Genomic DNA, 16,975 nt, shown 5'->3' on the forward strand with positions numbered 1-16,975 from the left:
TCAATTTAGTCCTTCCTTATAGTATAATTAGTTGTTCAAGAGAGATGTACATGATAATTTGGGTAGTATATTTGTTCACTTTTTATTAGTGAAAGTAATTTTTTAAATGTTTAAATTTTATAGTTGGGTACTTGGTATCCTAGAATTTTAGAGATAGTTATTGATACCTTTTAGCAGTTAGTAATAAAACTTAGTAATAGGGCTTCCCTGGTGGCGCAGTGGTTGAGAATCTGCCTGCCAATGCAGGGGACACGGGTTTGAGCCCTGGTCTGGGAAGATCCCACATGCCACGGAGCAACTGGGCCCGTGAGCCAGAATTACTGAGCCTGCGCGTCTGGAGCCTGTGCTCCGCAGCGGGAGAGGCCGCGATAGTGAGAGGCCCACGCACCGCGATGAAGAGTGGCCCCCGCTTGCCACAACTAGAGAAAGCCCTCGCACAGAAACGAAGACCCAACACAGCCATAAATAAATAAATAAATAAATAAATAAATACATACATACATACATCTGATTGTCTTTAAAAAAAAAAAAAAACAACTTAGTAATAGGGGCATTAGTGCCTAAGTGGCATTTGACCCCAAGTTTGACTCTAAACCTGTACACTTGAATTTTAGCCAGGAAAGTTCTGAGGGCTGGGAATGGATATGGAGAAAGTAAATCTTTGGAGTGATTCTGACTTAGAGAATTGACATGACACCACAGTAAAAGGTTAGAACTGCTAACTAGCAGTCTTAGAGTTGTCAAACTCATCATGTCAAAACCTCAAATTCACCATCATCTACCCGCTCAGCAGACATATTTCTTTTCCTCCTGTATTTCCTATCTCTGTTAATAGCATCAGCATCCTAGTTTACCAGGACAAACTTGCACTCTTACTTCTCCCTTCCAGTCAATGGCCAAGTCTACTTGGTTTTGCTTCCTAAATACTTTTTTAGTGTCTCTACTTTTCTCAATCCTTAGTTATAGTTACCCTGACTTAGGCTGTTAGTTATCTAATTTATATTTCATTGAACTTTTAAGGTATCTTTAACAAGGTGTCACAACAGCAGTTGAAGGAATTTGTCACGACACTCTGATGGCATTTTGCTGTTGTGAAGCACTTGATATATGGTGGGAAATCATTTATAATAAATGGACATTTCCTAATGGTAAATGGTAGATGTTAGGGTTTCCCCACAGATTGCACCTTTTAACAATGAACCTATTAAATGAACTTAAAACAGGAGTATGCTGAAAATTTTTAAGTGAGCAAATAACTTCCTGGTAAAAACAAGAAGAAATAACAAGTTTCTGTGAGTGGGAAGAAAAATGGTGGCTATGTTTTAAATTTAACAACTGTGAGTACTTCACTTAGAGGAAAAGAACTATAATAATAGAATAATGAGCTCTAGCTTGTGACGGTTAGAGGTTTTGAGTTCTTGAACATTTGTGGGTTATACATCCCTTTGAAAATGTAATGAAAACTACAGACCACCTTCCCAGGCAAATGCACATATACAAATTTTTTTCTTTTAAAATACAGAGTTTTACAGATACCTCGAAGCCCACTCATCAGTCCCACACTAGAATTTCTATCAAAGATGGTTCTATGAAATTGATGTGTCATTGCATCAAAGAGTATATATCAAGGAAAGTACTTAAGTAAAACAATCAAGAAATAGCTAGAACTGGTTCCAAAAGGAACAACTAAAATCAGAAAGGAAATCAGAGTTGCCTTGTGACAATAGGAAAAAGGTTAGCACTTTTTGCTTGGTTATATATCAATAAATCAGCTGTAATGTGAAGAATGTGAAACATCAAAGGTAGAAAAACTTAATTTTCTTGAGATGTTTAAGTTAAATTTATTTAATGAAAGTAATAGCTTATTGGGGTAGTAACATTTTAAAACTCATTGTTTCTGAGGAGTGGTAGAGGTTTGGAAATATTTTAAAGTTACATGGTAGTATGACCTGTGTATAGCTGAAAAGAAGAAACAGGGTGAAGGTATCAGATCTTCCGCATTACTTTAATGAATTTCATTAGTTCATCTGGGAAAACGAATAGGTAAAAAGAAGAAAATGGGGGAGAATTAGTTGTTAGATACTAAAATATCTATACAGGTGGTACAATTGAAACATGAATATTTAGTGAAACATTTTGGTGACTCCAAAATAACCCTTCTACAAATACAAATTTAATAAGGGTTGGATTAGAAATTGATGAGAAAAGGAATGCTTTGTCAGTAAACACACAAATTGGACAACTGGGTAGAAATTTGGAAACGTCTGTTTCATATCACTTCATAAGCTCAGATGAATTCTGGATTTAAATATAAAAATTCAAAGTATAAAAAAACTTAAGAAAATAGAAATATTAAGTCAGTAAAGCCAGCAGGGCTTTTTAAACAAATATTAAGGGAAGGATGTAAAGAGATGAGTACCTAAAAATATAAAGCATAGATAAAACAAATCTGAAAAAAATTGAAATTTGACAAACAATGATCAGAAAGATCTTTGTTATACAAATAGCTTATACAAAGCCATAAGAAAGCTACCAAAACTCCCCCAAATAAATTTCCCCTCCACTTCTTTACTCTCCAAAGAAGAAAGTATTGCTGTTTCAATTTTAGTGTAAAATAGTAGTTTTTTTCTTTTTAAGGTGAATTGATAAATGTTTTATTATTTTCCCTATAGTTTCCTATTTTCCTCCAATTTTTTAAATGAACTTGTATTGCTATGAAAAAGGATTCATTCAGATGGATTTATGAATAATAAGCAAGTAGGGTGTTTTGATGGCAGTTTTGAAATTGACATTGAAGAAAATAACTGTAATTTGTAATATACCCTTTGGAGTCCAGGTAGATTAAAGCATATTGAACTAAAGAGATCCAGAGGCTCTTATACTACTTAGAGCAATGATTTGAAATTTAGTTCAATTGTTTTAAAATTGTCTATATGTACAATATGCAGAATGATATTCCTTCTGAAAACACTCTGAAACATGTGAGTTCTCATGCTGGATTTACTGAGTGTCACAGAACTTCTATTCCTCTTCATTCAGAACGAGGTGAGTGTTTTGACTTCATGAATTATGCTAACAAACATACCCATTTAAGCTTTACAGGTATTTTATGGACATCATTAAACTTTAAATGTATTTTATGTATGTCACACACTTGAGCAGTGAATGTTTCAGAAGTCAGAAAATGCAGATTCTGGTCCATCATTGTTGTTCTTAACCTTGAATAATACATAATCTGAACATTCTAATATTCTTCAACAAATTGTTTAGACTTAAAAGATGAAAGGCAAAGACTCGCTTTTTACAAATCTGCTGACTTTAACTTTTACAAATGAATCGGTTGTATTTTAATCTGTATAGTCATTTAGTCAACTTATTTTTCAGCTTTAACCTTTAAAAATAACTAATACATTTATTTGGTTCAAAATTAAAATACACACACACACACACACACACACACACAAGCACTTTGAAGATCAGTCTCAGTCTCACTCCAACCCCATGTGTAACCACTGTTATTTTTGTTTTTTCTCTAGAGTTTCATGCTTATGTAGTCATATATGACAATAGTCTTTTTTACCTCTTCATCTTTTACACAAAAGGTAGCATACCATACATGTTGTCCTGCACCTTTAATTTTTCATTTAAAAAGTTTAATGATCTGGAGATGTTTCCATATCATGCTTTTTTGGGGTCATAGTTATATGCATATAAATTTATTGTTATCTAACTTTTCAGTTATGTACATGGAATCTTTGTAAGGTTCCTTAAGAAAAGCAGCACTTCCTTATTCCCCTCACCATCATTTCTCCTTTTATTCTCTTCAAGTTGGGTTTATTCCAGGAGTGCAAATTAGTTTAACATTCAAAAATATAAGGCATGATAGTAACAAATTAAAGAAAAAAATCATATGATTATCTTAATAGCTGCAGAAAAGGCTGAATTTGATGAAATTCAACATCCATTCATGATTAAAACTCCTAGCAAAGTATAGAATGGAGTGTCCTTACTATGAATAAAGGGTATCTAACAAAAACTTACCACAGATACCATACTTCATAGTGAAATATTGAACACCCTAGAAGGAGAACAAGACAAGGATTCTATTTAACATTTTAGCCAAAGAAAAAAAGGAAGAAAAATAAATGGTAGAAGGGTTAGGAGGGAAGAAATAAAACTCACTATTTTTGGATAACGTGGATATTATTTCTAAAGTTAGGATGCCTGTAATTTTATATCCTCATATTTCAGTTTTAGGCAGTATCTGTTGACTTCCCACTAAAGAAGACAAGGATTGAGCTCTTCCCCACCACCGTCCCCACCCCTCTCTGTTCCCTAGCCCACATGCGTGCACAGATGTCTTTACCCTTTCCCACCAGTGTAGTTACATCATGATTTTGGTTAGATCAACACTGGATTCTCTGCTCTTTGAATAAATTTCTTCAAAATATTCAGTTTCATCATCTTGAAAAAGTTGTGCCCAGAGTCTCCTAATATATCTCAATCTGCTCTTTTTGCCCTCTATACTTGGAATGTTCTAAGATTTCCTTTCACCGTTCATTCTTTTGTTCTAAGATTTCTCTTCACTGTTCATTCTGAGGTTTTCCTTTATTGTATCATGAGGTTGTAAATTCTAAATTAATTGAAAATTTAACATCCTCACTTTTTTTGGAAAATAGGCTTAATTCTAAAGTTTGTTTAGCATAAACAAGCAAAATGTGACAAAAGTGGCATCTTAAATGGGGGGAAAGATGAACTGGTTTTTTTTTCCATTACTGTAAAATGATGTTTATATAAGATTATTAATTGCAACATTGTTACAGCAAGAGATTGAAATCAGGCCAAATGTCCATCAATAGGAGTTTGGTTAAATAAATTATTGTATATCCATTGTATGAAGTTCAGCATAATATCGAAGTAGAATAGAGAAATCCTCTGTGTACTGATATTGAAAGATCTCCAAGCTTAAAGTTAAAAAACCAACAACAAAAAAACCTGAAGATATATATATTATACTAGCATTTATGTTAAAAAAAGAAGATTCAGGGGTATATGTAGAAACACAAAATATCTTTGGAAGGATACACAAGAAATTTGGGAACAGAGGAAGAGCAAGGCTTTTTTTTCCATATTCTTTTATTTCATATTGCCTTTTCACAAAAATAAATTGAATAATTTTGATATCCTGTCAAGAGACCCGTGGGACTCATATAACTCTTACGTTCAGCAGTGTTGGGGAGAGGATAAGTTATCTTAGGAAAGTTATATTATGCCTCGAAACACTTTGTTTGGTTAGTTGGTATTAAAAAAAATTTTTTTAGTTGTATAACTTTTTTATTTTTAAAATTTTCTTTTAGTGGAAAGTAACAGTAGAAGGCCATCTATAGAAGATACTCATGAAGTAGATTCCAAAGCAGCTTTACTACCGGTTTGTACATTTCAATTAAACATATGCATATTTAAAAATACTTATTTGTTAGAGAAGAGCTGAAAGATGGTGATATTTTATCTGAGATTATATCTAGCTTTCAAAAATTTTTTAACGTTAGAAAACTGACCTCAGTGCATAGTAGCAGTTATGGAAAAGAGTTTCTTCCTGTAGTGAATAGTCAGGAATTATTAAAGAAAAATGTATGCAGAAGAAAGAAAGGTAGGAATCTCTGTTTGAATTGAAGCTAATGATATGAAATTACTCCCAGCCAACTGGGGTAATATTTGATTTTACAAGCACTCTTTAAAAGCAGACTTTGGCAACCAAGACAAGTAGCTTGGGAGAAAGCAAAAACAATTGCTCCTTTCTAGTCAAGTATAGAAATTAGTGCTCATAATTATGATCCTGGATCATCAAGAACATATTAATTTGGCCCCATCCCCCTGGACTGAACGCTACACATGTACTCACACCCTCTTGCTTGCTCCCACCCTGGCAAGCAAGGCAACCATGAGAGCCTGGAGGTTCTTCAGAAGACAAAGAGGTCATTCACCCAGGTGTTATCAGCCCCAGGTGGGGCAAGCAAAGGTGATGGAGAAGATTCCAGGAAGCTGCCAGAGCAGGCAAGGGAGAAATCCCAGGTTGTGCATAGAACTGGGCAGTATAAGTGGTTCAGTGTGCAAATGGGATGTGGATTCATCTCCGTGATAAACTGAAAGGGAAACCCCTTGGATATTCCAGTCAGTGTATTTGTACACCAGTTTTTGTTTTTTTTTTATCTTATCCTGTTAGAAGCCTTTGACCTGCTGCTGCTATTGTTTCACTCATTTCCATCATCTCATGCAGAAAGGAAACAAGAGGATCTTCTAAGTCCATCAGATGCCCATTCTTTTTTTTTTAAATATTACTGTATTTTTATTCATCTCATTTATGCATGTTCCTTTGTTGTGGCCACAGCAAGGGGGTTGGGGAGAGGAAACTTTCTTCATGCATGCACAAAGGTTGTGATGTTTACTGAAGATGATGGGAAAAATTTTTCGACGTGCTCACACCAGCTGAGGCCAGCCAGCAGTGAACCTTGGAAGTGAATTCCGGTGCCCAGAACCGGCCCAGCATGGGGAGTGAGGAATCCATCCCCTCCCTGGCAGTCGTACCTTGCCCAGGAACATTTGAGAAAAGTGTTGCCCAGTCTGCAGTCTGTGACCCTGAGCGGAGAAATGCTCACCAGGAGGATCAGGTCCAGCAAGGAGTCCCGGCCACCCAGTGATCCCAATTTGCCCTGCTCACTCGCCTGCCGGTTGTCCCAGATGCCCATTCTTTTTTTCTTCTTTTTTTTTTTTTTTTAATATTTATGTATTTATTTGACTGCGTTGGGTCTTAGTTGCGGCACGCGGAATCTTCATTGCAGCATGCGGGATCTTTCATTGCAGCGTGCGGGATCTTTCATTGCAGCGTGTGGGCTCAGTAGTTGCGGCACTCGGGCTTAGTTGCCCTGTGGCATGTGGGATCTTAGTTCCCCGACCAGGGATCAAATCTGCATCCCCTGCATTGGAAGGCACATTCTTAACCTCTGGACCACCAAGGAAGTCCCCCAGATGCCCATCCTTATTAAAACATTGTAGAAGCCTGAAGAAAAGAAAAAAACCATATTAACCATATTAACTTACATTGTGCTGTAAGGAGATAGATTGTATTATTAAAAATCATTTTATTAAAAAAATTATTTCAATGGGAAGGGGGTTTAGTGAGCGCAGAGTTTCACAGTAACAAATCCTCCTTTCTGGAAGGACTCATCCTGAACCTAAGCTGCACAGTTTTGCTACAGATAAGGTTCCATTGAAAATGACATCACAATGCCAAATTACAAAACTTGTGGGAGCCAGCTTATACAAACAGTATTAGATCTCTGATAACTTGAGATAGTAGAATTATTGGTTACAGATTATAAAATAAGTCTGATTAAAGCCATTAAAAAGTATTATAAATATTTCTAAAAGAGAAAAGATACTACTCAAAAATACTGGAAAATTTGGGAAAAAATTAAAAATCTCAGTTGGGGGCTTCCCTGATGGCACAGTGGTTAAGAATTTGCCTACCAGTGCAGGGGACATGGGTTTGAGCCCTGGTCCAGGAAGATCCCACATGCCGCGGAGCAGCTAAGCCCGTGTGCCACAACTACTGAGCCTGCGCTCTAGAGCACACAAGCCACAACTACTGAGCCTGCGTGCCTAGAGCCCGTGCTCCTCAACAAGAGAAGCCACTGCAATGAGAAGCCCGTGCACCACAACGAAGAGTAGCCCCTGCTCGCCACAACTAGATAAAAGCCCGCGCGCAGCAACGAAGACCCAATGCAGCCAAAAATAAAATTAATTAATTTAAAAAAAAATCTTGGTGGGGGTTAAAATAACAGATTGGGCACAGCTGAATGGAGAATTTTGCTAAATTGGACCACAATGTAACATAGAATTATAATAAGGTGGAAAATGTGTTAAACATAAAGAGATGGAAAAATACCTCTAAATTGGCCTTGAGAGAGTAGACAATTTGAAGAGATTATAAATGACTTAGAATTTTCCAAATTGATGAAATATATGAAGATTCAAATTCAGGAAGCATAAGTCCCAAAGTGGGGAGGTAAAAATAGATCCACACCTAGATATATAAAACTGCAGAGTAAAGCCCACCACATACACACACAAAAGGGCTTCAATGAAATATGCCTGTTATTAGTGATTTCTTTGTCACAGTTTGCATGATTTTAATTTTTCTCTTTATATTTTGATGTGTTTTGGCAACAGGCACATACATTTTTTTTAGAGTCATAGAAACAAATATGTATTTTAAGAAACTAAAATTGTCAACAGACAATTACAATTACGTTGTAGGAAATAACACTCATGAAATTCTTTATTCTACCTTGTGGAATGGCCTTATGGTAGCTTTTATACCAGTTTTTTATTTTATTAGTTCAGTTGTATAAAACAAATTCATATTAACTTTTCAACCCTTCATTCATGAAACATGTAGGATACAAAACAGAGATAAACAGTTATGCTTTATCTAGAGTCTTTTTTCTTTAACTTTTTGTTTGTGTTTGTTTCTGACTGAAGGATTGGCTACAAGATAGACCATCAAATAGAGAAATGTAAGTAAGCCTTTTCTCATCGTTAGTGTGAAAAGTATCATAGTTATTGAATGTTGTTTTTTTCCTGCTCTTTGCATCATCTTTTTAACACTTCTTGAAATTATTGCTGATTATTTATTTTGTGATCTCCTGTCTTTACATAGAAGAGATTGGGGAATCATTTATTATAAGTTAATGTATATATTTAAATTTATGATTTTATATAGTTATACTAGTCATATTATAACCACAACTCAATTAAAATTTTCATTATAATGATACAATTATGATTTTATTATTTAGTCCTGTTTCCAACTTGCTTTTGAATAAACTTGTTCAACAACTTAGTTTGACACTTTAGTTAATAACTTCTCTGCCCGTCGTTCTAATCAACAAGCCTTTCTTCTGCTTTTGGAAAGGACTTTGATAATTAGAGCAGTAATACACAGTGTACATTAGAAAGCCTGCATACAGGAAGATCCACGAGAAAGCTGATGTGGTAATCCAGAACCAAAAGTAGAAACAAAAGGCAATCTTACAAGTAGTCATCCCCAGAAAGTGAAGATTTTCAGTACAGATTAAACATAAAGATAAAGAAGAATCAAAGATAATCTCTCTGTTTTCCAGCCTGGAAATTAGTATTTTAGGATTCCAAAGGACATTAAAAAAGAGTAATCTTGTTTTGACACCCAGTTGATACTAGAAGCATGGTAAAGTTACTCTCCAATGTGAACTGCTTGAGAAGGGAAGCCAATTTGAGGGTAATTATTATATATTATACAGTGTTTTCCCTATTTCCTTCTCTGTATCAGAAATAGATGTGAATATATAGAGAAGAAAATAAACCAGGTGCTATATGTGGGTATGCAGTTGTTCAAATTGTGGAGGTATCCTGGCCCTGAATGGCACTTGGAAGACCTGTTTATAATCAGACCTCTTCAGAGAATAATGTCTTTTATAAGTAGAACTGTGGGATGTAAATGCAGAATCAGTACTTAAAGTTGATGTTAATTCAGCTAAAAAGAGAACATTGAGTTACAGAATGCTGACCCATGGAAGTATCCAGAAAGGTGGAGTTGGTCAGTACTCTTTGGGTGCTAAGAGTGGTTTATCAGCAGTAGACAAAGGGCTGATGCTAGGGTCAAAGTATTTCCTATAGGAAATATTTATGTTACTAAGGTGAAAGCCAACAGGAAATATCAGGATCAGATAGAATGTAAGAGCTAGAAAGAGATTACCAAGGTCTCCTACTCAAGTGGTCCTTTCTGGATCTAGTCCTTTTAGTCCTGAGCAAGGCCACATAACTGTATAATGGGAGAGCTAAGCTTCTAATCTATTTTTCTTGATTCCCATTCCCCTTTCCTTTCCACTACACTTGTCTCTAATTTGCACTGGAATCTTTGGGATTAATAGAACCTACACTTGGTACCAGTATATGTTGTTATAAATAAATATATTCAACATTGGAAAAAAACTTTTTCAACATTAGCAGTTGAATTTTGCAAAATGATATATAATTGCTGTTCTCTCTATTCTTTGCCCATCAATTCTGTTGAAGTATTTTTAGAATCCTGCAAAGTCATTTCAAGGCATTATTAAAGTACTGGAATGAATCTCCACAAATAGAGGAGTCATGGAATATTTTACTGTATTAGTACTGAACCTTCAGTTTGGCATCAAACTACTAATAATATTTATGTAGGCATAAATTGGAGGTAAAAGTTGTTGATAAAGTATATGCATATGGATTTATACATATCCGTGTATGAATTTGGTACAAGCTTAAGGGAAGTGGCAAATATTCAAACAAAAGTGAATCTGCATATCAGAATTCCTTTAATAATGTTATATTAAATAACAGTAACTTCATAAAATAAAAAATTTTGTGGTAGCCAGAACTAATTTTAAGTTACTAAAATTATAACGTATATTTTTTGTTGTTTCTTTAGGCCATCTGAAGAAGGAACGTTAAATGGTGAGTCTGTGTGGTAGATTTAATGTGAAAAACTGAGGATTGTATATGATCTACTTTAGCAAATACTACATTGTCCTAAGTAAGAAATTTTAGACTTCATATTTGAAAAAGCCAAGGTAGTAGAAAGTTCTCCCCTCAGCTTGTTTCTCTTCATTATAAGTGTTTCACAAATACAAGAACTCACCGTTTGAATGATGATCGTTTTACAAAAGTCTCCCCACTCCCCTTCATGCTTGCTACCCAGGCTGCTTCTTCCCTTATATTCCCTGTGTTAGTGAATGGTACTCTTTCAGTCAGCTAGGTGAAACCTGAGCAGGAGGTATTCTTGACTCCCTTGACCTTGCACTCACAAAGCCCTCTTCCTCTGAGATATCCTTCAACCTTTCTTCAACCAGGAGACATTTGGTACCCCTCCTCTACAGTCCTGTATTGTGTGCATGTGTGAAAACACACACACGCACACACATATACACACACACACACACACACACACTGTATTTTATACCGCTCACACAATGATATAACTGTTAACTAGCTTTCTTCTTCTGCAAGACGATAGGTTCTTTTTCATTTATATTCTAGAAACTTAACACATAGCAGGTTCAATTTATTATCCATCTTTCTCACTACAGTTAAAAAGTGAAGTCCTCGGGAGTTCCCTGGTGGCCTAGTGGTTAGGACTCTGGGCTTTCACTGCTGTGGCCCCAGGTTCAATCCCTGTTTGGGGAACTGAGAGATCTTGCAAGCCGCATGGCGTGGCCAAAAAAAAAAAAAAAAAAAAAAAGTGAAGTCCTCACAGAAACTAACACAACATTGTAAGTTCTCAGATATACTTAGAGATGGAAAAGGGGCTTTTTTGTTATTTTATATCTTCTCATGGTCAACCCATTAAAATGGTTACAGGGCTACAGCCCCACACCCCAAAGGTCTGATACTTTTCTTTTTGAGTAGGGAATAAGGGAAGAATGCAGTTTATAACAGGAGAGTGTGAACCATCATGTGCTTTTTCCCTTCCAGGTGTCAGACTACACAGTTACCACTAATCTGGCATAATGAAATAGGGTGATAAAGCACATGATGGACATAATTTATTACTTGTTTTTTTCTGTTTTTGTGAACAGAGCTTACATGAAGGAAACTTGGGATGATTAAATGAGACTGCTTGAACAAAAATTTATGCTGCATTAGTACTTTTAAAAGAGTCTCATTTGTTTATTTACCATTTTAGGTCTTGCTTCTCCATTTAAACCAGTTATGGATACAAATTACTATTACTCAGGTTAGTAATAGTAAATATTAAAAACAAAATTTAGTAGTTCTTTGAGCTTTTGGGGATTTCATTATTTCTCTCTCATTTTTATGCAGCTGTGGAAAGAAATAACTTGATGAGATTATCCCAGAGCATTCCATTTACACCTGTGCCTCCAAGAGGTAAATCCAAAAAGTAAAGAAATAAGAGGGAAAATAAACCCTTAATTAACATGTGGTTTTAACTGTAATATAGAACACGGGTGGTGACAGAAAGAGGAAGGATCACATTAAGAATTGTTAATTTTATATAAATTTTAATCAGCCTGATTACTACAAGATTCAGGTATGTTTAAACCGAAGGAAGCATCAGAAGTATTGATTTCTCTATTTCTGGCATATTGGAAGCAGTGGTGTATTTTAATTCAGAAAAGCTCTTGATCTGTAGTTTAGCAATGAAAGCGTTGATAAATTGATATCACAGGGTTTGTGGAACAGATCTAACCTCCTGTTAAAAAGTTTAGCTTAGAAGTGTTTAGAAGTCTAATTGCTTTCTAAAAGTTTTTGTCGAAAATGTTCACGATTTCAAAAATGCTTATCATTACCAAATACAGGTGAATTTAGAGATATTAGATCCTTAGTTTCTGAGTATTTCTTGCCCTTAAACTTCTTTTATAAAACTACAACTTGGTCCATCTCGTTTTCTATTCCTCACTTAATCTTAACCAAAGATACCTGCCAATTTCTACCTTGTGATTTTCAGAGTCATACTTTGACCTTAAAATATGTCTATTCATGTTGCAGGTGAGCCTGTCACAGTGTATCGCTTGGAAGAGAGTTCTCCCAACATATTGAATAACAGCATGTCTTCGTGGTCACAGCTAGGCCTCTGTGCCAAAATAGAGTTTTTAAGTAAAGAGGAGATGGGAGGAGGTTTACGAAGAGCTGTCAAAGTACAGTGTACTTGGTCAGAACATGATATCCTCAAATCAGGACATCTTTATATTATCAAATCTTTTCTTCCTGAGGTGGTTAATACATGGTCAAGTATTTATAAAGAAGATACAGTTCTGCATCTTTGTCTTAGAGTAAGTGCTAGTGAATGCATACAGTGAAGCATTATTTGAGCTTCATGTTTTCACTTCTAAAGTATGATAAATCAAATAGTCTTAATTTCAGTGTTGAACGAGGGTTTCTTTTTTCTGTTCTGTAGGAAATTCAGCAACAGAGAGCAGCACAAAAGCTCACATTTGCCTTCAACCAAATGAAACCCAAATCCATACCATATTCTCCAAGGTAAATCTTTTAAAATTTTTGAGATCTTTTAGTGTTATGTGGATAGCATTCTCTTTTGATCTTCATTATTGATGCTGAATATTTCATTATTTACCCATTTTAAAGATGGATTAGAATTTTATTAAGAAAACTATTAGTATAGGATAAAATGACTATGAGCAGGAACCTTTCTGAGGGCACTGAACTTGAGTTAAAAAATGTGAATAAGTGTAGGTGGTTGCAGAGCTAAAATTATATATGGCATAGATTGTGTATTGGTTAAGATTAAATCAATAAAAATTGTCATTCGGTTTATCATAAAAAAAGAAAAAGAAAACTACTAGTAATATCTATAACTGTTTTTCATAAGGTTCCTTGAAGTTTTCCTGCTGTATTGCCATTCAGCAGGACAGTGGTTTGCTGTGGAAGAATGTATGACTGGAGAATTTAGAAAATACAACAACAATAATGGTGATGAGATTATTCCAACAAATACACTGGAAGAGATCATGCTAGCCTTTAGCCATTGGACTTACGAATATACGAGAGGGGAGTTACTGGTACTTGATTTACAAGGTAAATTTATTAAAATATTGCTAAAAGGGAATTATGCATTAGGTTCTCATCTATTCATGTGATATGAGCAATATACAGAAATCTAATTTATGGATAGGTAAAATCTTAGGTCAGCAGAAGCTGTTAAAAAAGCAAGTCAATAACAGCCATAGTATATAGCTATTAGGGCCCTGAAGAGTGGGATGCTATCTTAATTGTTATTTAGGTAATACAGATGTTTTAATAAGCAAAAACATGTGAAGTCCCCTATTCTACTCGTAGATCTGTTGCCTTAATTTCTTTAAAAGTATAAAGACCATTTCTTTAAAACAATAACAACTATCTGTATTGTTCCTGGTGTTTATGTTATCTGTTACTGTGAACTAAACTACCTAATAGTGGATTAAAACAACCATTTTGCTTGCTTACACTTCTTTGGTTTAGGAATTTGGGGATGGCTCATCTCTATTGTCCCCTTGGAGGGTTTGAATGGCTGGAGACTAGTTTGGACAGCTTGACTGGAGCCAAATGTTTTAGGTCTCTGTTCAAGACAGCTGAATTCCTCAGTTCTCCACCAAGTGATTTTTCCACATGGCTGGGTAGCTTGGACTTCTTGTAGCATGGTAGTTTCAGGTAATTAGACTTCTTACATGACAGCTGGCTTCCTCCAGAGAGAAAGCAGAAACTCTTAGGTTGGGACCAGAATGGGCCCAGATCCCTTCTGGCACATTTTACTGGTCAAAGCAAGTTATAAGGACAGCTCAGATTCAAGAGGTAGGGAATAGATTCAAGCACTTGGTAGGTAGAGCAACATGTATACAAGGAGGGAAAAACTGAGCATAGCCATCTTTGTAGACAGATTCCTTCATACATGTAAAAGGGGAAAAAAAAGAAATTATGGCTATGAGAGAGCAGTGATTTGGTTAGAGTAATGTTTATGCAGCTTCACAGCAGGGTCAAAGAAAAATGAAATTGAGCAAATTGCCACCTCTGCCTGGATGATACTTTCACATTATAGGTTCCATTTTTTTTTTCCCCTAAAGAGCAGCTTTAATTTCAAATGTCAACATAGACCAGATTTCAAATCACATAAAAACAGTTGTTTAGAATATTTATCACTTGATGACTTCTTTCATTATATAGATACTCCCAAATATAAACAGTTTGTTGAAAAACAAACAGTTGGTATTGATTTTCAATACCAACTCAAGAAAGAAAATCTGTGTAAAAATAGCTATCCTTTTTTCAGTAAATTCATCATTTTACATAAATGATTAAGTGATATATATAGTGAAATCTCTGATGTGTATTATTAGATGGGCCAGTCCATCTTCAAATATGCCTAGGAAGTGAGGCCAAACTGTTAATTAAAAGATGGCAGTTATTTTTAATAAGCAGAGTAATAGTGATGTTCTCTACAAAATTAATGTGTTCATGGAGCCGTTTTTTTCATAGAAATATTTTAGACAGTTACTACAAACAAGTTAAACAATATAGAAATATATAAAGAACAAAATGTTCCCATCTTTACTGTTCCTCTACCTTTGTGAAGACAAATTACAAATTTTTAAACTTATTTTTAATCATTTTGTGTTGTGATTTTCCTCCAGCTGGGATCATGCTATATATATACGTATGTGTGTGTGTGTGTGTGTATTTCACTTGTTTTTTTTTTTTTTTTTTTCCTACCTAATAATACATGATGGCCATCTTCTGGATCATTATTGATAAATCTGAGTCATTCCTTTTAACAGCTGTAGTATGGAGGCATAGCATGATTTGCATCCTCTGTTATGAGACAGTCGCCCTATTTTTAGTTTTAGAGATGAGTACAATTTCAATAGCGACGGCCAGGTTACTTTTCCAGAAGGTTATATGAATTCATACTCAGCACTGTGAGCACCCATCACTGTGCCCATTTCTTCACCATCTCTTCATTACTGAATATTTACTTAGTCTTTGCCAGTCTGAGTAGAAATTAGACTCATGTTTTAATTCTAGCTTTTCCTATTGTGAAATTCTACCCATTTTATTAGGTTTCATTCTAATGGGTTAAATATTTTATGATTATTCAAATATCAGTAGTTGTTCTTTATATGAATGAATAGATGAGACTGAAAAGATTTAACCACACTTTTAACACCTCTGGAGAGGGCTGGAGGTGAAGGAAGATGTTCACAATCTTACTCTTTATGTAATCTGAATCTTTTGCAAGAAAATGTATTTATATGTTAGCCTGTGATTTTAAAAACTCCAAGACTTTTAAAATGACCTGTAGATCATGCCTTCATGTACCTAATTGTTCTTTGCTAACTAAGGTGAAACAAGGGCAGATTGTAAATGAGGAGATATTTACTTCCAGCTTGGCCTTGTTGCATCAGAAACTGGTGTCACCAGGAGCTTACATGCCTACCTACCTATTCTGACATTTAACTGTTGTTCATGTCGTAGGAACTGTGTTTGTTCCTAGTGCAATGTTGAAGTCATAAGTCAAGTTATGAAATATCAAGAGAGAAAAACTATCCTCTTTTGAATAATTTAACATCGTGTAATGGTTGATGATGCTATAGAATCTCTTGTGACTTTTTATTATACTTATGTATTTATATCAGTTACATAATATAAATTGTCTTTTTAATATATACATATAAAGGTGTGGGTGAAAATTTGACTGACCCATCTGTGATAAAGGCAGAAGAAAAGAGGTAATAAGTTTTAATAATTTCATTAAGACATTTTTGTAATTTCAAATTCTACATTTCTATTTGCATTAACTGACTTTTTCTTTTAACTTCCAATTTCACAGATCCTGTGATATGGTTTTTGGCCCAGCAAACCTAGGAGAAGATGCAATAAAAAACTTCAGAGCAAAACATCACTGTAATTCTTGCTGTAGAAAGCTTAAACTTCCAGGTAAGCATTTTCTTAATCAGTATAATATGTAAATTGTTAGCAAAGTTAATTACTACAGAACTTCATAAGGCCAGAAGCATAAATACATATTTTTGGTTATAAATGGATCTATGCTTTCATTCATTACTTATAAAACCACAAAGTCCATTCACTTAATATATATTTATTATGTGTCTGCTGGATGCCAGGAATTGTGTTAGATATTAACAATACATAGTGAACAAGACAAACATGGTCCCTGCACTTGGTGGAGTTTAGCCAGGTCTTGGATACTGACAAGATTAACGGAGAATTATAGGACTATCATAAATGCCAAGCAGAAAAAATAAAACAGGTAACCAGATCACTTAACACAAACTTAGAAGTCAGGGAATGCTACCTGGGGAACTAACAGATTTGCCTAAAACTGAAGGATGAATAGACTTTCAAGTTAGCCTGGAAAAGAGTATTCTGT

The 16,975-nt window shown here is 35.0% G+C and overlaps 1 protein-coding gene across 2 annotated transcripts in view; it reads left to right on the forward strand.

Moving 5' to 3' along the window:
• Positions 1-16,975, forward strand: part of TRPM7 (transient receptor potential cation channel subfamily M member 7) — a 110,204-nt gene that overhangs the window by 83,638 nt on the left and 9,591 nt on the right. For both annotated transcript variants that reach the window (XM_082452981.1, XM_082452982.1), the window contains 11 exons: positions 2,949-3,045; positions 5,358-5,428; positions 8,542-8,576; positions 10,505-10,530; positions 11,759-11,809; positions 11,896-11,961; positions 12,583-12,866; positions 12,992-13,074; positions 13,424-13,629; positions 16,262-16,313; positions 16,415-16,521. In XM_082452981.1, the coding sequence (XP_082309107.1) occupies positions 2,949-3,045; positions 5,358-5,428; positions 8,542-8,576; positions 10,505-10,530; positions 11,759-11,809; positions 11,896-11,961; positions 12,583-12,866; positions 12,992-13,074; positions 13,424-13,629; positions 16,262-16,313; positions 16,415-16,521 (1,078 nt within the window). The remainder of the gene's footprint in view (positions 1-2,948; positions 3,046-5,357; positions 5,429-8,541; positions 8,577-10,504; positions 10,531-11,758; positions 11,810-11,895; positions 11,962-12,582; positions 12,867-12,991; positions 13,075-13,423; positions 13,630-16,261; positions 16,314-16,414; positions 16,522-16,975) is intronic.

The sequence above is a fragment of the Balaenoptera physalus genome, assembly GCF_965194825.1.
Source record: "Balaenoptera physalus genome assembly, chromosome: 2".
NCBI classification, from domain to species: Eukaryota; Metazoa; Chordata; class Mammalia; order Artiodactyla; family Balaenopteridae; genus Balaenoptera; species Balaenoptera physalus.